General features: G+C 46.9%; 2 protein-coding genes across 2 annotated transcripts in view; both read left to right on the top strand.

Annotated features, from left to right (window-relative positions):
- xpo4 (exportin 4) overlaps positions 1-14,605 on the top strand; it is a 32,580-nt gene extending 17,975 nt beyond the window's left edge. Inside the window, exons 8-22 of the mRNA XM_061226155.1 lie at positions 482-656; positions 1,284-1,460; positions 1,959-2,101; positions 2,401-2,546; positions 3,390-3,567; positions 5,193-5,352; positions 7,600-7,769; positions 8,115-8,289; positions 8,617-8,910; positions 10,088-10,274; positions 10,445-10,563; positions 10,777-10,907; positions 11,374-11,491; positions 11,845-11,937; positions 12,730-14,605. Of these exons, the coding sequence (XP_061082139.1) occupies positions 482-656; positions 1,284-1,460; positions 1,959-2,101; positions 2,401-2,546; positions 3,390-3,567; positions 5,193-5,352; positions 7,600-7,769; positions 8,115-8,289; positions 8,617-8,910; positions 10,088-10,274; positions 10,445-10,563; positions 10,777-10,907; positions 11,374-11,491; positions 11,845-11,937; positions 12,730-12,927 (2,464 nt within the window). The 3' untranslated portion in view covers positions 12,928-14,605. The remainder of the gene's footprint in view (positions 1-481; positions 657-1,283; positions 1,461-1,958; positions 2,102-2,400; positions 2,547-3,389; positions 3,568-5,192; positions 5,353-7,599; positions 7,770-8,114; positions 8,290-8,616; positions 8,911-10,087; positions 10,275-10,444; positions 10,564-10,776; positions 10,908-11,373; positions 11,492-11,844; positions 11,938-12,729) is intronic.
- Positions 14,606-15,736: 1,131 nt separating this feature from the next.
- On the top strand, positions 15,737-18,764 carry eef1akmt1 (EEF1A lysine methyltransferase 1). Its single transcript, XM_061226855.1, has 5 exons — positions 15,737-15,883; positions 16,133-16,287; positions 16,552-16,634; positions 17,150-17,427; positions 18,091-18,764. Exons 2-5 carry the CDS (start codon positions 16,147-16,149, stop codon positions 18,219-18,221), a joined length of 633 nt encoding a protein of 210 aa, XP_061082839.1. The 5' UTR covers positions 15,737-15,883; positions 16,133-16,146; the 3' UTR covers positions 18,222-18,764.
- The last annotated feature ends 87 nt before the right edge of the window (positions 18,765-18,851 follow it).

Genomic DNA, 18,851 nt, shown 5'->3' with positions numbered 1-18,851 from the left:
GAGAATTTAGTAGGGTTTTAATTGGGGCTCAAAGCAACAGTCATTTTGATTGGTCGAAATGGTATAAGGTCGAGAGTGTTCTTGCGACTGTAAGGGTTAGTAGAGTATGCTCTCGCTAATGATATAAAACGGTAAATACTGGCATCGTTGGCATTCGACATCAGGAGTTTTCTAAGCTAACTTCTTTGGTGTAATGAAGGTAACATTATGTTTCACACAGTGCTTTGACATGGAAGTTGCAAGGTGATTAAAATTCAGCTACGTGTAGCTCTTTGGAGAAAAAATAGGCCTGAATACGAAGGCTTATGTTCCTAGAAACTATTGCTAGAATAATTAAGACTTGCCTACAATTAATTGACTTATGTATTCAACCAGAAATGTTTCATCCATTGTTTTTTTTGTTTTTTTTCTGGTTGACAGTTGTAATGTGTGGATAACAACTGCAGGATGCTGACGGATGTGGGTTTTTCTTTTGCTCCAGGATTGAGATGGAGGATTCGGAGGCCGTGGGAATATCGAACATCATCAGTAATCTGATCACCAACTTCCCCCGGAGCATCCTGACCGCCCTGCCCGGAGAGCTCTTCTCCTCCTTCATCACCTGCCTGACCGTGCTCACCTGTTCGTTCGGCCGCAGCGCCGCCCTGGAGGAGGTGGTGAGTATCGCACTCCCGTCACACACACACACACCGCTGTCTATGAGGGTCCCACTCTGTGGCCGTATGCACAGGTGTCATTGTGGAAATGAGAAATGTAAAAAGTACTACACCCAAATTGTTGAAGGATTACATTTTTCCAGAAATGGATTTGTGAGGACGTAGTATCTGTCTTGTGAGGACGTAGTAGGACCATGAAAAGGAACTTCCATCAGCTGAAAGATGAGCATGACCCCAGACTCACATTTTACTGATCACACAGTTTAAAGCTCGGAGGGATTTATCGTAGTCACTGTGAGGGATAAGTCTGAGTGTGTCTGAGTGAGTTGTGTGTGGGTGGATTGCAATGTATGGATATGACGTGATGTGGGTATGCGATTGCAAAATATATAATGTATAATGCAGTATATGACAGATGGTGTGTGTGTGTGTGTGTGTGTGTGTGTGTGTGTGTGTGTGTGAAATTGTGAAAGTGTGTTGTGTGTCGTGTGTGTGTGTGTGTGAAAGTGTGAAAGTGTGTCGTGTGTGTGTGGGTGTGAAAGTGTGTTGTGTGTGTGTGTGTGTGCGCGGGACGTGTTGCACAGCTGCAGTGTGTACCCCTGTAACGCCCTGTGTGTGCTCACACAGCTGGATAAGGACGACATGGTGTACATGGAGGCGTACGACAAGCTGTTGGAGTCGTGGCTGACCCTCCTGCAGGACGACGAGCACTTCCCCAGGGGCTGCTTCGTCCAGCCGGCCGTGCAGGTCTTCAACTCCTACATCCAGTGCCACCTGGCAGCCCCCGACGGCACCCGCAACCTGGTGAGGCCTCTCTCTCTCCCTCCCTCTCTCTAGCCATCCCTCCATCCACCCATCATCCCTCTCTCCCTCTCTTTTCATCCTTCCATCCACCCGCCATCCCTCCGTCTGTCTGTCAGTGAGTCCTCCAGTAACCTGCTGAAGTGGTGCTCCACTTTCCCAGCATTCAGTAGGGCACATTCATGGTATCCTGTCATTGGCGAATAGTCTCAAACCTTGAACCCTCAATCGTGAACAAGGAGGTTTTTGTACTTAATTGCCGCTCATCTGTTCCCTCAGGTTTTATGTGCAGTCTGAGGAAAACGTTTTTATGGCCTTTCGGAAAGTTTGGGAGAACTCGAGTTTGGTTCCTATCGAGCAGCATTCTTCCAGTGTTGCATCATTTGATTCCGAGTCCTGGGGATTTTTAGCGGCTGACGCGTGTCTGGTGGTAGAGTGTCTCATGCTCAGTACCTGTCCGTCACCTCGACTCCCCCTCATCCTCCTCCTCCTCCGCTCCAGACGGCGAATGGCGTGGCCTCCCATGAAGAGGAGGAGATTAACGAACTGCAGGAGGACGATCGCGAGCTCTTCTCCGACCAGCTGGCCAGCATCGGCATGCTGGGACGCGTGGCGGCCAACCACTCCATCCCGCTGCTCACCAGGTGAGACGCCTCGGAAAACCGGGCCTCGGAACGCCGGGCCCCGGACCCACGCAGTGGGAGAGGGACCCTACTATGCACCGGGCCTGTCCTGTTCTCCTGCTTCAGCCCCCATCTCTGTCGTGTGTTACAGCGCAGGGAGTTTCTGTGTGGTTGAATTACATTACAGTAATGCCTGCTTTTAACTACCACTTATGTAGTACCTAGCACCGTATGAAGCCTGGTCTTGAAAACCCTGAAAGCTATTTCTCAGTGACCACTCTGTGTATCAGTCTTGTGAGGACCACTCTGTCTTTGTGCAGTTTGCTGGAGGACCGTGTGACCCGGCTGCACGGGCAGCTCCAGAGGCACCAGCAGCATCTCCTGGCCTCCCCGGGACCCGAGGATGTGGACCGGAAGGTTCTGGACGACCTCTACGAGGACATCCACTGGCTCATTCTCGTTACAGGTCAGCAACTGCCCAATTACTCAGGTCATTTAGCCACTCAGGTCATTGGGTGTCAATAAGGTGCTGATTTCAAGGTGAAAACAAAAACCAGCAGACCCAGTCGCTCTCCAGGACCAGGGTTGGAGACCACTGGTTTAGCCCAATGGTTAGTAACGCATTCTCTAGCTTATTATAGTCACAGGTTAGTAACATGTTCACACTTTTTGCTCATTGGCTCAGTGTATTCCATTAACATTAACTCCCTTTTGACCCAGTTGGTATTTTAGGGCCTGCCGGATTTGAAAGACTTATAATTCTCCGTCAGCTATTTTTTATTTGGGTAAGATGGATGGTGGCCAGTAGCCTACAGCTGAATTATTAGATGGTACCGGTCATCACTGAACTGTGACTGTTATTTTAAGGTAGTGAGTACCTTTTGGTTGTGTCATCTTGTGTGTAACTGTTATTTTCGAATATACTGGCTACCTTTTTGGCTGTGTAAGCTGATGTGCAACTTATTTAGGTACTTGCCTATAGAGGGGCAGCTTATAACCTAGTGGCTAAAGTGCTTGACTGGAACCGGGAAGGTTGGTGGTTCGAGCCCCAATGTCGCCGTAATAAGATCAGTGCAGCAATCGGGCCGTTCTGCAAGGCCCTAAACTCCACATTGCTCCAGGGTGGATTGGTCTCTGCTTAGTCAACTGTAAATCACTTTGGAAAGCATCAGCTAAATAACTGTCATGGTATGTACTTTGTTGCTTTCTGCTCTGTACTCTGTGGTGTAACAGTTCTTTTGTCAGTTACTGGCTACCTTTCGGCCTGCAGTACAGTGTGTAATGGTAATTTTTGGGCGGTGGGGGGCAGGCTACCTCCTGGCAGATGACCCCCAGAGCGAGACGCCCCTCATCCCGTCGGAGGTGATGGAGTACTCCATCAACCACTCCACAGAGGTGGACATCAACACCACGCTCCAGATCCTGGGGTCGCCGGGTGAGAAGGCCTGCTCTATCCCAGGATGCAACAGGACGGACTCTGTCATCAGGTGAGAGAGCCAGCTCGCCCTCATCGCAGAGGGGGCCCGTAGCGGTCAGAATCGCTTTCTGACCGTTATTTAATACATGTTTAGAGTTAGGGTTAGGAGACAGGGGCCCTCAAAAGCCACCCTATCTAAAGACGCAGATATCTCCTTCAAAGATAAACAGAACAGCATGGCTCTTATTTTCTGAAACCTGATATACACAATTTCAGTATTTTTTGTCCAAGATAAATGCATATGCATATTAGGTGATTTTTAATAAACAATAACTAAAAGAGATTGTTCAGATAGAGGTCAGAGAGCTCCAACACTATAGAAATGGTGAGGTCATTCTTTATACACAGAACGGGCAACTTCGCACACATGGATATCTGTAGTTATGCTCTCAAAAATGTAAACATGGACCGTGGAAACCTTGACCGTATTTTTTGCAAGATTGTTTGGGCCACATGCAGTGAAGTTGTTGAAGAGTCCTTGGACCTTGCGAGTGTATAGTCTACTGTTCTAGGACCCTGATAAACATATGTTGTGGTTTTAAATGATCCAAGTTGCACAATTCCAATTCATAAGAATTCATAACAATGTAGCCGGTCCCTAATTTGTCTGATTTGTCTTTATTTATTTACTCAAAACTCAAAATCAAAATCACGCTCATTCAGTATAATAGATCTTGCATTTGTCTGATTCGTTGTACCTTTGCTTATCTCTAGCTTTCCTGGTGGTTTCCTAACAGTTTTAAATGCACTTCCCTGTAAGTCACATTGTCTGAAAGAGTCTACCAAATGCCTGCATTGTTACCCGTCGACTGTTACCCAGAATGCTCATGTAGGACCAGCGCTCCAGGCCGTGCGGTCACGTGTGGCGAAACAAAGCGCTCATTGTAGCAGTGCGTGGCTTTACGTGGGAGTTAAATCGGTTACCTGATCGCCTCTGTTTTTAGCACGTCCCTGGGGGGGACATCTTGCTCTGAAGAAACGATCCATCAGAGGCTGATGTGGTGCTGAAGCCTGTTTCCTGGGGCCTTGAGGGCCCTGGTATGTGTGGCGGTGGGGAGTACTAGCCCGGGCCTGTGCGATCGAGACGGCGCTCGAGGTTGGGCGGGGCGTCTGAACCCCGCCAGCGTGTGTCCCTAAATCCCGCCGTTGCCGCTGAGGATTGTCGACTTTCGTCGCGTTGACAGTTTATCCTCCCTGGCTGATGGCGGATTCCGGCGCAGACCTGGCGCCCGGCCGGGCGTGGCACGCGCGCGCCCGGATCACGGCGGTGCCGTCAGAAGCCCCGGGGCAGCTGGGGAATCCGCTGGCACTGCGCCAGGGTCCTGCCCACTGCCAGCAGGCGCCAGCCTGTCCTTTATTGCCCCCCCACTGCATTGTACTGTTATAACAGCGGCAGGTGCACTGAGGCAGGAGGGTGGATAACTCCCGCTTTTTACAGCTAAATAACTGTAACTAATGAACAGTGGCATGTAGGCGGGCTTCTCTCTGACCCCCTGGTCTCTGACCCTCTCTCATTGGCCCACTCTCCCACTGGCTCCCAACTCCCACATAAAGCCACTCTCCTATTGGCCCCCTGGTCTCCGACCCCCTCTCATTGGCTCCCTGGTCCTCTGACCCTCTCTCATTGGTCTCCAGGTTGCTCTCGGCGGTGCTGCGGACATCGGAGGTGGAGTCTCGGGCCACGCGGGCGAGCCTGACCCAGCTGCTGAGCCCTCAGATGGGGAAGGACATCGTATGGTTCCTCAAGCGCTGGGCCAAGACCTACCTGCTGGTGGACGAGAAGCTCTACAGCCAGGTGGGCACAACCTCTTCATCAGTGGTGGGGGGGTGGGGCAGTGCGTGCAGGCTTTTGTTTCCACCTGTGGCTCATCGTGCTAATTGGCTATATACAGTGGGCTCAAGAATTATTGGCACCCCTCACCAGCAATGCACAAACAAGGCTTAAAAAATAAATAAATAATATAATTATAGAGAAAGGTAATACACCAACATGTGCCAAATACTGTACTTTATTAATGTTTCAATGGAAACAACCAAAATCATAACAATCATTTAATAAAAAATACATTTCAACAAAATCAAGGTTTCAGAATTATTGGCACCCTTCACCTAGTACTTAGTGCAACCACCTCTGGCAAGAATAACAGCATGGAGTCTCTTCCTGTAATTTTTGACAAGATTAAGGAACACATTTGGAGGGGTTTTGCATATCCTTTCAAGATCCTTCACGTTCTTGGGTTTGTGCTCATCAACTGACCTCTTCAACTCAGCCCACAGGTTTTCGATTGGATTGAGGTCTGGTGACTGCGATGGCCATTGCAGAACGTTGATTTTGTTGTCACGGAACCATTTCTGTGTGGATCTTGAGAAGTGTTTTGGGTCATTGTCTTGTTGGAAAGTCCACCTATGACCAAGTCCCAGAATTCTGGCAGAGGGAACCAGATTTTCAGCCAATATTGCCTGATACTTGCTGGAATTCATTATGCCATCAATCCTAACCAGTGCCCCTGGACCCCAAAACATGACTGACCCACCACCATATTTCACTGTGGGTATGAGGTGCTTCTCCTTGTATGCATCTCTGTTCCTACGCCAAACATACCGATGCTGTATCTGACCAAAACGTTCAATTTTGGTCTCATCTGACTAGAGAACCTTGTTCCAGTCATAATGTAAATGACGTTTGGCAAACTCCAAGCGCTTTCTTCTGTGTCTTATGGTCAGAAAAGGCTTTCTTCTGGCAACTCTTCCAATGAGGCTGTGGTTATGGAGGTGGCGTCTGATGGTGCTTTTTGAAACCTGGTGACCCCAAGATTCCACCAAGGCCTGCAATTCTTTCACTGTGATCCTTGGGGATTTTGTTGCTTCTCTCGCCATTCTCCTCAGTATCCTGGGGGGCAAGATGCAGTTGTGTCCTGTACCCATGAGATTTTCAACAGTTCCATATCTTTTGTACTTTTTTATAATTGCTCTGACAGTGCTCAGTGGTATATTCAATCATTTGTGAATTTTCTTGTAGCCATTACCACGTTTATGAAGGTCTACGACCATCTGCCTCTTTTGAACTGCCAATTCTTTTGTTTTCTTCATGGTGTTGGATGACAAAGGGATATTGCATGTGTTACCTCATTTTTATACCCTAGTGAAACAGGAAGTGATGTAATCACTCAATACAGTGCCTTAACACATAGATAAACTTAAATAAGTGGAATTTAATACCTGGTTTAATTTTGGTAGGTGTTATTTACAATAATCTTTAAGGGTGCCAATAATTGTGAAACGTTGATTTGGAGGAAATTGATTTTTAATTAAATCAGTAAATGATTTTTGTTGGTTCCATTGAAACATTGATATAGCACAGTATTTATCACATGTTGGTATTTCGAGTTTGTCTATAAATATATTGTTTAGAATTTTTGTATTAGAGTATTGTTTGTTCATTTTCTGTCAGGGGTGCCAATAATTTTTGAGCCCACTGTACATGACCACTGGTTCACTCGTCAATTACATCACAGTAAAATTATTCATATAGGGCCGCAGAATAATTTTAGGCTGTCATTCATTTGCTAATTTCGGTAACACTTTACTTGAACACCTCGCCATAAACCTGACATAGCACTGTCATACACATGACATAGCAGCTTTAAGAACATTGCATAACTGATGATGTCAGGTTATGTAACGGTACATTTTACAACGGTATCTGTCATAACATTTACCGGAAAAGTATGACCATTTTATATAATTTGACAATACCATGACATCATCTGTTACGCCATCTTGTGACAACAGTGATGTCATGTGTTTGACAGTGTTATATCACGCTTATGGTGAGGGATTTCAAGTAAAGTGTTACCCTAATATCAATAAATGTAGCTTAATGTTAGATGGTGTAAATGTTGGGCCTACTTAATAATTTGGGCCAGGAGTTGGTGTGCGAACCAGAAACGGATACGGCCCTCATTGCCCACCTCTGCTCTTCTGCGTGTGAGCTTTGGGGTGCGAGGTGCTCACCCCCCCCCCCATTCCCTCCCCCCTGCAGATTAGCATGCCTCTTAGCATGGCGTTCGGGGCGGACACGGAAGGGGCCCAGTGGATTGTGGGGTACCTGCTGGAGAAGGTGATCAACAACCTTTCGGTGTGGAGCTCGGAGCCGGACCTGGCCAATGACACGGTGGAGCTGCTTGTCACGCTGGTGGAGAGGAGAGAGAGGTGAGCGCCTCCTCTCTGGCTCCCCCTGCTGGTGGAGCACAGGCAGGGCAGAGGGCCTCGGGTATGTTCGTGGACACACGGGTGCCTTGAGACTGCTGTTGAGGACATAGAATGGGAATGTTTGAGAATGTTGGATGAGTTTCAACAACTATGTAAGATGAGCCCTGGAAGTGTATTCAAACTGCTGCTTGAATTTAGAAATGGCGTATTAATTGCTAATGGCGTTTCATATGGTTTGTGTGAACTGCTGGTGAGAGTGTTCTGGCGCAGACAGAACGTTGTATACTCCCTCTGGGATAAAGCCAGCGGCTGAAATCAGGCTCATTGAGCGCTCTGACCCCTCAGGGCGAACATCGTGATCCAATGTGAGAACTGGTGGAACCTGGCCAAGCAGTTCGCCAGCCGCAGCCCCCCCCTCAACCTGCTGTCCAGCTCTGTGCAGCGCACCCTCATGAAGGCCCTGGTGCTGGGGGGCTTCGCCCACATGGACTCAGACACCAAGCAGCAGTACTGGACTGAGGTGAGGACACACACACACACACACACGCACACCCACCCACCAAGCAGCAGTACTGGACTGAGGTGAGGACACACACACACACACACACACTCCCACACATACTCAGACACCAAACAGCATTACTGGACTGGAGGTGAAGACATGCATACCATCCACACCTACACACATACATACCATACACATACACACATACACACACTCACATACCATGCAGCAGTACAGGAATCCGTGTGCCCACCTCTCACCCATTATGTTGTTTCTGAGAACTCGCTCTCCCATCAGCCCCCTGTCCCCGGCTGACCGTGCCCCGCATCCCTCCCCCCCCAGGTCCTGCAGCCACTGCAGCAGAGGTTCCTCAACGTCATCAACCAGGAGAACTTCCAGCAGATCTGCCAGGAGGAGGAGGTGAAGCGCGAGATCATCGCCACGCTGGAGGCCCTCTGCGGCATCGCCGAGGCCACGCAGATCGACAACGTGTCCGTGCTCTTCAACTTCCTCATGGACTTCCTGTCCAACTGCATCGGCCTGATGGAGGTGTACCGCAGCACACCCGAGACGGTCAACCTCATCATCGAGGTGTTCGTGGAGGTGGCGCACAAACAGATCTGCTACCTGGGAGAGGTGAGGCTGCTGGGGGCTGCTCGGTTTAAGGGCTTCCAGTGCCCGAGACCATCATTTGCTTTAACATCGCTGGTCACAGTGACATTTGGTTTATACTTAAATGAAATGTATTTTAAATTAAACAACAACCCTAGTCAACGTCAGGCGACGTTAGAATGTTCATGAACATTCTGCGATTTCAGTCGATCGACGGAGTATGAACCAGCATTTACTGTGACAGGACTATTATCTACTAGATCTGGGTCAACGTATGTAACCGTTTTGGTTTTAAATACTTTCCTCGGCTTTACTGAGCTTTTCTAGTGTATTGTAGACTATGAAATACTATATAAAATGTAAAACCCTGCCTTCTGGTCCTCTTGGTTGGCGCAATTGGACCAGGTAAAATTGAGCACAGATCCAAAACAATTACTTATTTGAACCTGGTCTATTATCTATTATGTCTTGTGTATCTGTTGTCAGTCTTTGTTGAAGTTCCATACTGTCCATACTATATTGTTTTGTCCTTCTGTTGGAAGACGTGTTCCAATGAAGTTTTCTACTCCTGTGCCCCAGTAGTGCATACTTGAACTTTGACCTCTGCCAAATGAGCGGGAGAAGAGGGGAAACTGCATGTTTATATACCCTTGTGATGTGATCTAAATCAAACCACTTCCTGCATGGCGAGTTTACCACAGTCACCAGTCTCATAAACCCCGGAAAGTTCTTAAAGAATTCCTGAAACTTAATAGGAAGATTTCCATCTTTTCATCATGGGACACAAAAACACTTGATGCCAACTCGTACACCATCACCAGGGCCTTCAAAGAAATGCAGAGTTCTTTCAAATCCAATAGACATAAATGGTCGAGAAATACTGCATGTGTGGTCTGTGTGTTCACATTTAAATTCCGTATGATGCCTCGAATAACAGCTTTGCCATGTATCAATGGCACAGGAGGGTAATGAGTGTGTCTCTCTTGGTTTAGCAGGAGGGTAATGAGTGTGTGTCTCTTGGTTTAGCAGGAGGGTAATGAGTGTCTCTCTCTTGGTTTAGCAGGAGGGTAATGAGTGTCTCTTGGTTTAGCAGGAGGGTAATGAGTGTGTGTCTCTCTCTTGGTTTAGCAGGAGGGTAACGATTGTCTCTCTCTTGGTTTAGCAGGAGGGTAATGAGTGTGTGTCTCTCTCTGTGTCTCAGTCCAAGTCGATGAAGCTGTACGAGGCGTGCCTCACGCTGCTGCAGGTGTACTCTAAGAACAACCTGGGACGTAAGCGAGTGGACGTGACGGCCGAGGAGGACCAGTACCAGGACCTGCTGCTGATCATGGAGCTACTCACCAACCTGCTGTCCAAGGAGTTCATCGACTTCAGCGACACGGGCAGCGGTGTGTCTGTGTTCCAAGTGTAGTACAGCTTCATACGACGTCTTCAGATATTTTGGAAATATTGTAAAATCATTGCAACGTTGTGTGTCTCTCAGGGTTAGTACAGTAGCTGTGTGTTCTGAGATGAGGTGAATCGTACTAACCGTGCGCGCGTGTGTGTTTCCGTGCAGACGACGTGTTTCGGGGCCAGGAGCAGGGCCAGGCGGCAGGCCGAACAGTGTCTGCGGCAGACGTGGTTCTGTACGGGGTCAACATCGTGCTGCCGCTCATGTCGCAAGACCTGCTGAAGGTGAGCGTTACCACGGCAACGTGCCAGGAACCAGGAACTCAAACCACCTCAGTTAGTTTTTACCTTTTGGGAAGTGCTGCCATTTTGCAGTGTCAACACAAGCACAGTTTGGCAGTCCATGTTATAACTGAAAATAAATTATCTGTGACATACTGTATGTATAAAACTGATGACATAACACTCCCTCTCTCTTTCTCTCCCCCTTTCTCCCAGTTCCCCTCGCTGTGTAACCAGTACTATAAGCTCATCACATTCATCTGTGAGATTTTCCCAGAGAAGATCCCCCAGCTGCCTGAGGAGCTGTTTAAGAGCCTCATGTTCTCCCTGGAGCTCGGCATGACCTCGTATCCTCTCTGTGCAGTGTGCCTTTAAAGTGTGTTTGTGTGTGTGTGTGGGGCTGTATCAGTGTGTAGTGTTAACATTTATCTGCCTGGCGGTGTTCGTGTGTAGTGTTGAAGTGTCTAGTGTTAGTGTGTGTGGCTTCGTCACTATGTAGTTGTTAGGACAGTGTGTCATGAACAGAGTTAGTATATTTGGCGGTGTCCATGTCTAGTGTTTGTGTGTAATTATATTAAAGTGTATTTGGCGGTGTCCATGTCTAGTGTTTGTGTGTAATTATATTAAAGTGTATTTGGCGGTGTCCATGTCTAGTGTTTGTGTGTAATTATATTAAAGTGTATTTGGTGGTGTCCGTGTGTAGTGTTTGTGTGTAATTATATTAAAGTGTATTTGGCGGTGTCCGTGTGTAGTGTTTGTGTGTAATTATATTAAAGTGTATTTGGCGGCGCATTCCTTAGCCCTGTTGTGCAGGATGAGCTCGGAGGTGAGTCAGCTGTGTCTGGAGGCCCTGACGCCTCTGGCTGAGCAGTGCGCCAAGTCCCAGGAGACGGACACACCCCTCTTCATCGCCACCCGCCACTTCCTGAAGGTGAGCCGCGCCCCTTCCTGTGACATCACGCTCATGTCCAGTCAAACTGCTGCAGGTCTTTAAGTTAGCAAGTTGTTAGCAAGTTGTTCTGAAGACTTCAAAGGCTCCACACAGCATAATGCCTGGCTGATACTTGCCTAACTAACTTGGATGTACCATCTGTTTGATATTATCTTGACGAATGAGATGTAGTTGAATGTTAGCTAGCTGTTAGGTAATGATAGTGGCGGTATTTACGCGGGAATCAGATTGTGGCCAGGGCGTTGCCCTGAAGCAATGTATGGTGGAGCATTTGCATTTCAGTTGGCAAGTAACTCATGTACTCCTCTCCCCCACTCTCCTTCTCTCCCCAGCTGGTGTTTGATATGCTGGTGCTGCAGAAACACAACACCGAAATGACCGTAGTAGCAGGCGAAGCTCTCTATACACTAGTGTGCCTGCATCAGGTGAGAGAATCCAAACCGTATGTCTGAGTGAAGTTCATGAGCTGTTTTTACTCTTCACTCGCTCATAGACAAGCCTAAGGCCTTTCCTGCATTTGCATGCATTTGCATACATTTGCACACATTTGCACAATCCTCCTAGTTTTTCACCTCTGCTGGTCTGATTCCACCTCTGTCCCCACTCTCAACCTCGCCAACAACGACACTATTCGAAAACAAGACTAACCTGCCTTTATAGGCCATGGAAGGCTTGACCTATGAGCTGCTTAAAGTGTCTTTGTGACCATGTCTGTAGAAAGCACTATACTATACTGCTTAGTAGGGCAGCCTGTAGCGTAGTGGTTAAGGTAAATGACTGGGACATGCAAGGTCGGTAGGGAGGATTGTCTCCTGCTTAGTCTAATCAACTGTACGTCACTCTGGATAAGAGCGTCTGCCAAATGCCAATAATGTAATGTAATATATTAATAGTTGGGTTGAGCTGATTTGAATAGAACTGAATTGAATGAAGATTGGATTGAATAAAACTGGCTTCAGTTGAGTAGAATTGGATTGAGTTGAGTTTAGTAAAGCTGAGTTTTATTCAAATGGTTTGAATGGAGCTGGATTGTATTGAGTGGAGCTGGATTGTGTTGAGTTGAGTGGAGCTGGATTGTATTGAGTGGAGCTGGATTGTGTTGAGTTGAGTGGAGCTGGATTGTATTGAGTGGAGCTGGATTGTGTTGAGTTGAGTGGAGCTGGATTGTATTGAGTGGAGCTGGATTGTGTTGAGTTGAATGTGATTCCCCTGTGCAGACGGAGTACTCTGAGCTGGTGGAGGCCTTGCTGTCCAGCCAGCGGGACGCAGTGATCTACCAGCGGCTGGCCGACGCCTTCAACAAGCTGACGGCCAGCAGCACCCCGCCCAGCATGGACCGCAAGCAGAAGGTGGCCTTTCTGAAGAGCCTGGAAGAGTTTGTGGCCAACGTGGGGGGGCTGCTGTGTGTTAAATAACCGCCGGAGCAGCCGCCAACTTCGCCACAGCCCCACCAGCCTGCCAAACCGTGCGGATGAGAAACGGAAAAATAGACTGACTTATTGCACTGTTGGACAATGAGAGAACACTGAAGCGAAAGAGAGAGACGATAAACAAGACGTTTCGTGTGCTGGCCGGCGTCTACGCCCTTCTCAGCCCCCCTCCCCCTCCCCACGTGGAGTCACACGTGCCCCCCCGCCCCCCCACCCCCCCAAACCCCCTCAAGAACACGTGTAGCCAGAGGGGGCTCCAGATAGGGCATGGCCCAGAATGCTTCACCTCCGTCTCCTCTGACCTGTGCTTACTCTATAAGCAGACGGTTTTGGACGAACACGGGGAGCGAATCACGTGTGGACGTGTCTGACAGGTGGTCAGCCGACCCACCCCCCCCCCCCCACCCCCACTCTTCCCAGAGTGCCTTTGTTTTCTCGTTTGTGTTGTCTTAGTAACACGGAGGCGAGCGTGCGGCCTCCCAAAGCCTGTTTCACCACACGGTTACCATGGACACGGGGAGGATACAGGTTGCCATGACGACAAGCCTTATCCACATCCAGACCACTGAATCAGAAGAAGGGGGGGAAACAAAAAACTAAAACGACAAAAAAAAAAAAAATACAAAAAAAACACTCTGTGTTCATTACAAGGGTGTACATATATTTTCAAAAGAGAAGTGTGGGGGAGGGGGGGGAGTAGATTTTTATAAGATAGAGGTCAGGTTTTTTATTGTTGTGACTTTGCCTGAAAGAAAGGGCATGCTATGATTTTTCATTTTAGATTTGTTTTCCACAAATCTCTACGTTTTTTTTCCGAGGCCTCTCATCCCTTTCCTGGCGGGACGGGCAGGCAGGGACCGGGGTCAGCCTCACAAAGCTTTTGGGAAAACGGTTCTTCAGACCCAGTGGACTGAGGCTCTGGGGAAACTGTGGCACGAGCAGCCCCAGCCCGGGGAGAGGGAAACACGGGTACCTGGAGCGGAGCTGACACCCTTATTTTTTTACCACCACACCCCCAAAATAGAGTGGATGTGAAGTAGTCCATATTGCTCCAGCAATAACCAACCAAAAAAACAAAGAGGTGATAAAGAGAGACTGTCTCCTTCACGGTGTGTGGATGCCACACCACACATTTTAGCCATGGCACCTGTAGAAGAACCCCAGTACGGCTACTCATGTTAATAGAGTTCGGAATGCCTAAATGAAATGTATACATGTATATAAACTTATTATATAAACTTTTTGAGTGCTGTTTTTCTGTTAGGTCTTTGCCACTATGTGCCGTTGTCAGCAGAGTACGCCTCACAACCAGGGTGACACAGCAATCCTGTTCTGTTTTTTTGTTTGTTTTTTGTTCTTTTTGTTTGTTTTTTCCATTTAATTATAAAAGTAATTTTAGTTACTTGTAGCAACGAGCAACCATGTGGAGGTGTAATTTCCTCCTAACTTTTTTCCAAGAGAATTTTACCATTTTATTTAAATTGTTATTTGAAAGGAAAATTGTTGAGAACTTTGTGGGGACCACGCTTCAAACTAAAGTGCTTTAAACCTGCTCCTGAATGTCTCTGGAAATCAAACATTGAACCCGTATAACTACCCAGATTCTCTTTGTCTGAAGTGAACTTCAAGCAAAACCTCAAATAAATAAAACGAGAAAATTGAATGCAGGCACTGTTATTCCTTTGTTTCCTATTAGGAAAATTACCAGAGCACATAGTCATCATAGCTGCCACAATAATCAGTGGCACTTGTTAATCTTTGTTGAAATGGGATCATTAAACTGGACATGCACTTTGATTGTGAAGCTATACTGTTCTGCACAGGTCATAATCCTGAAAACCAACCCTGTTCATGAGCTCTGGTTTTCACAAAGTACACCTCATTCAACATCTAGAGAATGTGTTGCTAATTAATAGAGTCGGGTGTGTCATTTTAGGGTTGAAATTAAAACCTACAGGATGATGGATCTCCAGGATCAGGTTTGGTTTGCACAACAAGGGCCTATCTGTTTCAGGATTTTGTGCCAACTTCTGGTCTTAATTATTGAATTGACTCAATCATATCTTATCTGTATCGTAATGCTTTTTACTGTGCTCAAGTACAGGCTTGAACCGGGGTAATTAATAGAGCTGTCAGCAAATGGTTGGAACAAAAACCAATATGCAGACCGGCCCTCAAGTTGTGCACCCCTGAGCTACCCGTACAAACCAACATCACATTAATTAATCACATTAATATTTTCTGCCATGTAGCCGCTAATCGCTCTGTGTCTATGCCTGAATGCATACAGGCTATGTGCCCATATTGGAAGATGATTTTAAACCATATCCTGTGGAAGCCTGGGTCTTTTCTAAAGGTGCAAATACAATAAATTGGGTTCAGATGCATATATTCAAATGTGTCTTTTAATTGAGCTGATTACAAATGATTAACATTGGATATTGGCAAAGGTCGAGGGGCTAATAATTACAAACAAGGCAGTTTGATCAATGACATTAACTGAATGACAATATTTTTTTAAAACAATATTTACCCACAAGAAGGGCTTGTATTGTCTGTAGATCTGTGAACTGCTGAAAGGTGAGTCTGGGGAAGCAGGATTACAGAGTTGGCTGGATAAAACCCGGAAACGCTTTTTTACTTAACTCCGTGCTCCACATTTGGGAGGGTTCCAGGTTTCATTTTAATTGGTGTTATTATGCTGGCTGCCTTATTTGAGGTGAAATGACCCACATGAATGCTATTGAACGGTGGCGAGGTGTAATCACTTTTTTATTTCGCATTCAGTATTTTTGTCCCACTTCCGCTTCTGTAAGCAGGGACTCGTCATAGCAACGCCCCATCTCGAGAGCACAACACATGGCAGCGGGTTTGTTATCTGAAAGCAGCAAAAAGGGTGCAATTGTTAGCCATATTTATTTAAGTTTTTAAGTGCGTTCAGGTAAGAATTCATTCATGGAGTTGTTTTTTTGTTACTCTTAGCAACTTTAGCTCTAGCTATTTCCATATTCAAAAGCTGTTGCCATTTGATGGCTTTAAAGCAACGATGTATTGAACTACCGTTACCTCATCTTAGTTTTTGCGCGCTGACACAATGTATTGTTCTCGGTAATGCCAATTAGCTAGCACAGTAACTTTAGCTTGCCAGCTAGCCCACTGGGTAAAGGTGTGTCCTGTAACTTGCCTTCAGGTCGTTCTCGTACAATGAATGACAGCGACAGCGACGACGATGTACCCCAGCTGTCTGCATCCACCCTGGCGGCGCTACAGGAGTTCTACGCGGAGACTAACGAGCAAGTTACGCCAGAACAAAAGTTTTCTCTTGGGGCTGTAGAGGAGGACTGGGTATGATCTTTAACTCAAGTCGGATAACGGAGGGAAACTTTGACTGAAGGTTATCCATCGCGTTTTCGTTAGCAGGGCTATTGTTAATCCCTAAGACCCCACACAACTAATAAGACTATTGTCACCTGAAGTAAAGCTTTGTCGTTCTGTGGCACACGTGCACATTGCACATACACGTGTTCATGTTATTTTCTGTTGAAATCCTGTCTGGAAAATGTGACATCTCCAAATATCTAATTAACATGCTCTTTTGGTACCGGTCAGCGCATGAGCCAGTTCTGGTACAGCGATGATACGGCAAGGCGGCTCGCGGAGGAGGTCGTACAAGCAGCCGGAGAAGGTGGCAGGTGAGTCGCGCGGTTCCACAAGAACTTTAATCGCTTTGGTTCAACCTGCTGGCCTTTACTTTAATGGATAGGTAGGGTTTCTGTCGTCATTCTTAAAATTGTCGCTGTAATTATAAAACTGAGCATGAGCATAGTAGAGACGTACGGTGTATCCGGAACTGGTTTTCCTAATTCCAGCCCTGGGAGGTAATTGGTCATGGTTTAGAGACAAGGTTTATAAGCCCCATGACATCCTGGAGACCGCATCATCTTACTGACCTCTATAGTGTACAACTGGTATGCCAATATTCCAAGCATGCTTATGCACTAGTTGATTTAGAGTTTTCAAACACAGGTTTACCTTTAGTTGTAAGAAAGAGCAGCAGAAATTGGGATCTGGTGTACCGAGTGAAATTAACAGTATGCCTTCATGAAGCTGAACTGCAGCGAAGCAGTTCAGAATACTATTCAGAAGCTCATTGGTTGTCCCTGATAGCAGTGGACTGTGTGAGAACGTGTGACGTGTCCCATGACAGGATAGCGTGTCTGAGCGCTCCCAGCGTGTATCAGAAGCTGAAGCAGCTGGACGCCAACACGCAGGTGACGCTTCTGGAGTTCGACCGCCGCTTCTCCATCTACGGCGACGAGTTTGTCTTCTACGACTACAGCAACCCGCTGTGTCTCCCCGAGAACATGGCTCCTCAGAGCTTTGACGTCGTCATCGCTGACCCCCCGTACCTGTCACACGAGTGCCTCAGCAAGGTGGCTCTCACCACCAAGTTCCTGACCAAGGGGAAGGTGCTTCTGTGCACAGGTGAGTTGTACTTTCGTCACCCCAGGTGACACCCGATGTGGCCATAGTTTAGTGGCCAATGCAATTTTGCTTTGTGGGCTGCAGGCACCCTAGAGCAGGGATCAGCAACTCAGTTTTCAAGGGCTGAGAACTGCCTGTTTTTCACCCTCCCTTTACCTGGGAGTCCAGTGTGAAGGCAGTCTGGCCAGTCAATACCAGTAATTAAAAATGGGGGGGAAAGAAAACTAGGGCTGGATTTGGATTCAAGGGTCAGAGTTGATTATTCCTGTCCTTAAGACAGCTACTCGCAGGGTCTCTCAGACCACCTTCACTTTGTTTTTGGTATGCCTAACTCAAAATGGCTCTATTTGCTTGAATTATAAGCACAAGACGGTAGTTGGTTGGAAAGATGAAACTGCCTCCTCTGCACACAATAATATCAATGTCCAAATGCATCTGACTGCTGTAAATGGACGCTATGAACTGAGGTGGAAAGTCCAGGGGTTTTTACTTTCTGAACCTGGTTTTTCCACCTTGGAACACGAACAAGACCATTTACACACATTATAAGTGCAACTGAAATTATTCTTATTCCACATTTTATTGAATACCCACATTTAAGGACTGAATATTACCGTTATAATGGAATCCCAATATAGTGTCCGCCCTTTCCCCACCCCATAGGTGCCATCATGCAGGAAGATGCAGAGAAGCTCCTGGGTCTGAAGATGTGCTCCTTTCTCCCCAAACACACCCATAACCTGGCCAACGAGTTCCGCTGCTACGTCAACTACCCATCCGGGCTCGACTCGTGATGTCTGGCCACTGACTGGGTGGGCGGCTCTGTCCCATTAGGATGTCTTATGCAACAGACCATCATCAAGGCATGTAAAACCATGTATAACTGGTCGGACATTCAGTGTGCACTGACCTACTCTCTCTACACAGTCCCTGTGATTAAATTGCAACCGAAACTGTGACCCATGTTATACAGGGGAGTGGTGGTCTGTCTTCAGTAGATGACAGCAGAAAGGTTGTCAGATTGGTGAATCTACTGGTCAGATGTAGAACAATTGGCGACGAATGGGCAGGAAAACATTAATTACAATAATTAATTGTGATTCTTTTCAGTATGATATCAGTCACTTCCAACCACAGTAGATGACTGCCTATATCTTAGATGATGTGCCCAGTTGATAAAGGTAAGGACTGGTTTGGACTGTGCAGAGAGCTGTATGGAGTCATTATTGTGCATCTTCAGGTTTAGTTTCTGGTCTTGAAGTCCTTCACCTGGGCCATAGTCATGGATATGAAGCTTTCAATTTAGGACAGCAAAGTAAAATTGTATATCCTCCCCACCCTTGCCTATAAAATCTTTTTTGTATGTGTGAAATGTTTATTCGTACACATTATAGGTACGCACTTTCTGACAATGCGATCGTTTT

Source organism: Conger conger, chromosome 17 (assembly GCF_963514075.1).
Source record: "Conger conger chromosome 17, fConCon1.1, whole genome shotgun sequence".
In the NCBI taxonomy this organism is placed as follows: Eukaryota; Metazoa; Chordata; class Actinopteri; order Anguilliformes; family Congridae; genus Conger; species Conger conger.
Note: the sequence above shows the minus strand (reverse complement) of the source record. Positions and strands in the feature narration are given on the sequence as shown.

Coding starts and splice junctions, on each gene's coding strand:
- eef1akmt1 (XM_061226855.1), top strand. CDS start 16,147: ATGAATGACAGCGACAGCGACGACGATGTACCCCAGCTGTCTGCATCC. Junction 16,635..17,149: donor GCAGCCGGAGAAGGTGGCAG/GTGAGTCGCGCG, acceptor GTCCCATGACAG/GATAGCGTGTCTGAGCGCTC. Junction 17,428..18,090: donor GAAGGTGCTTCTGTGCACAG/GTGAGTTGTACT, acceptor CCCACCCCATAG/GTGCCATCATGCAGGAAGAT.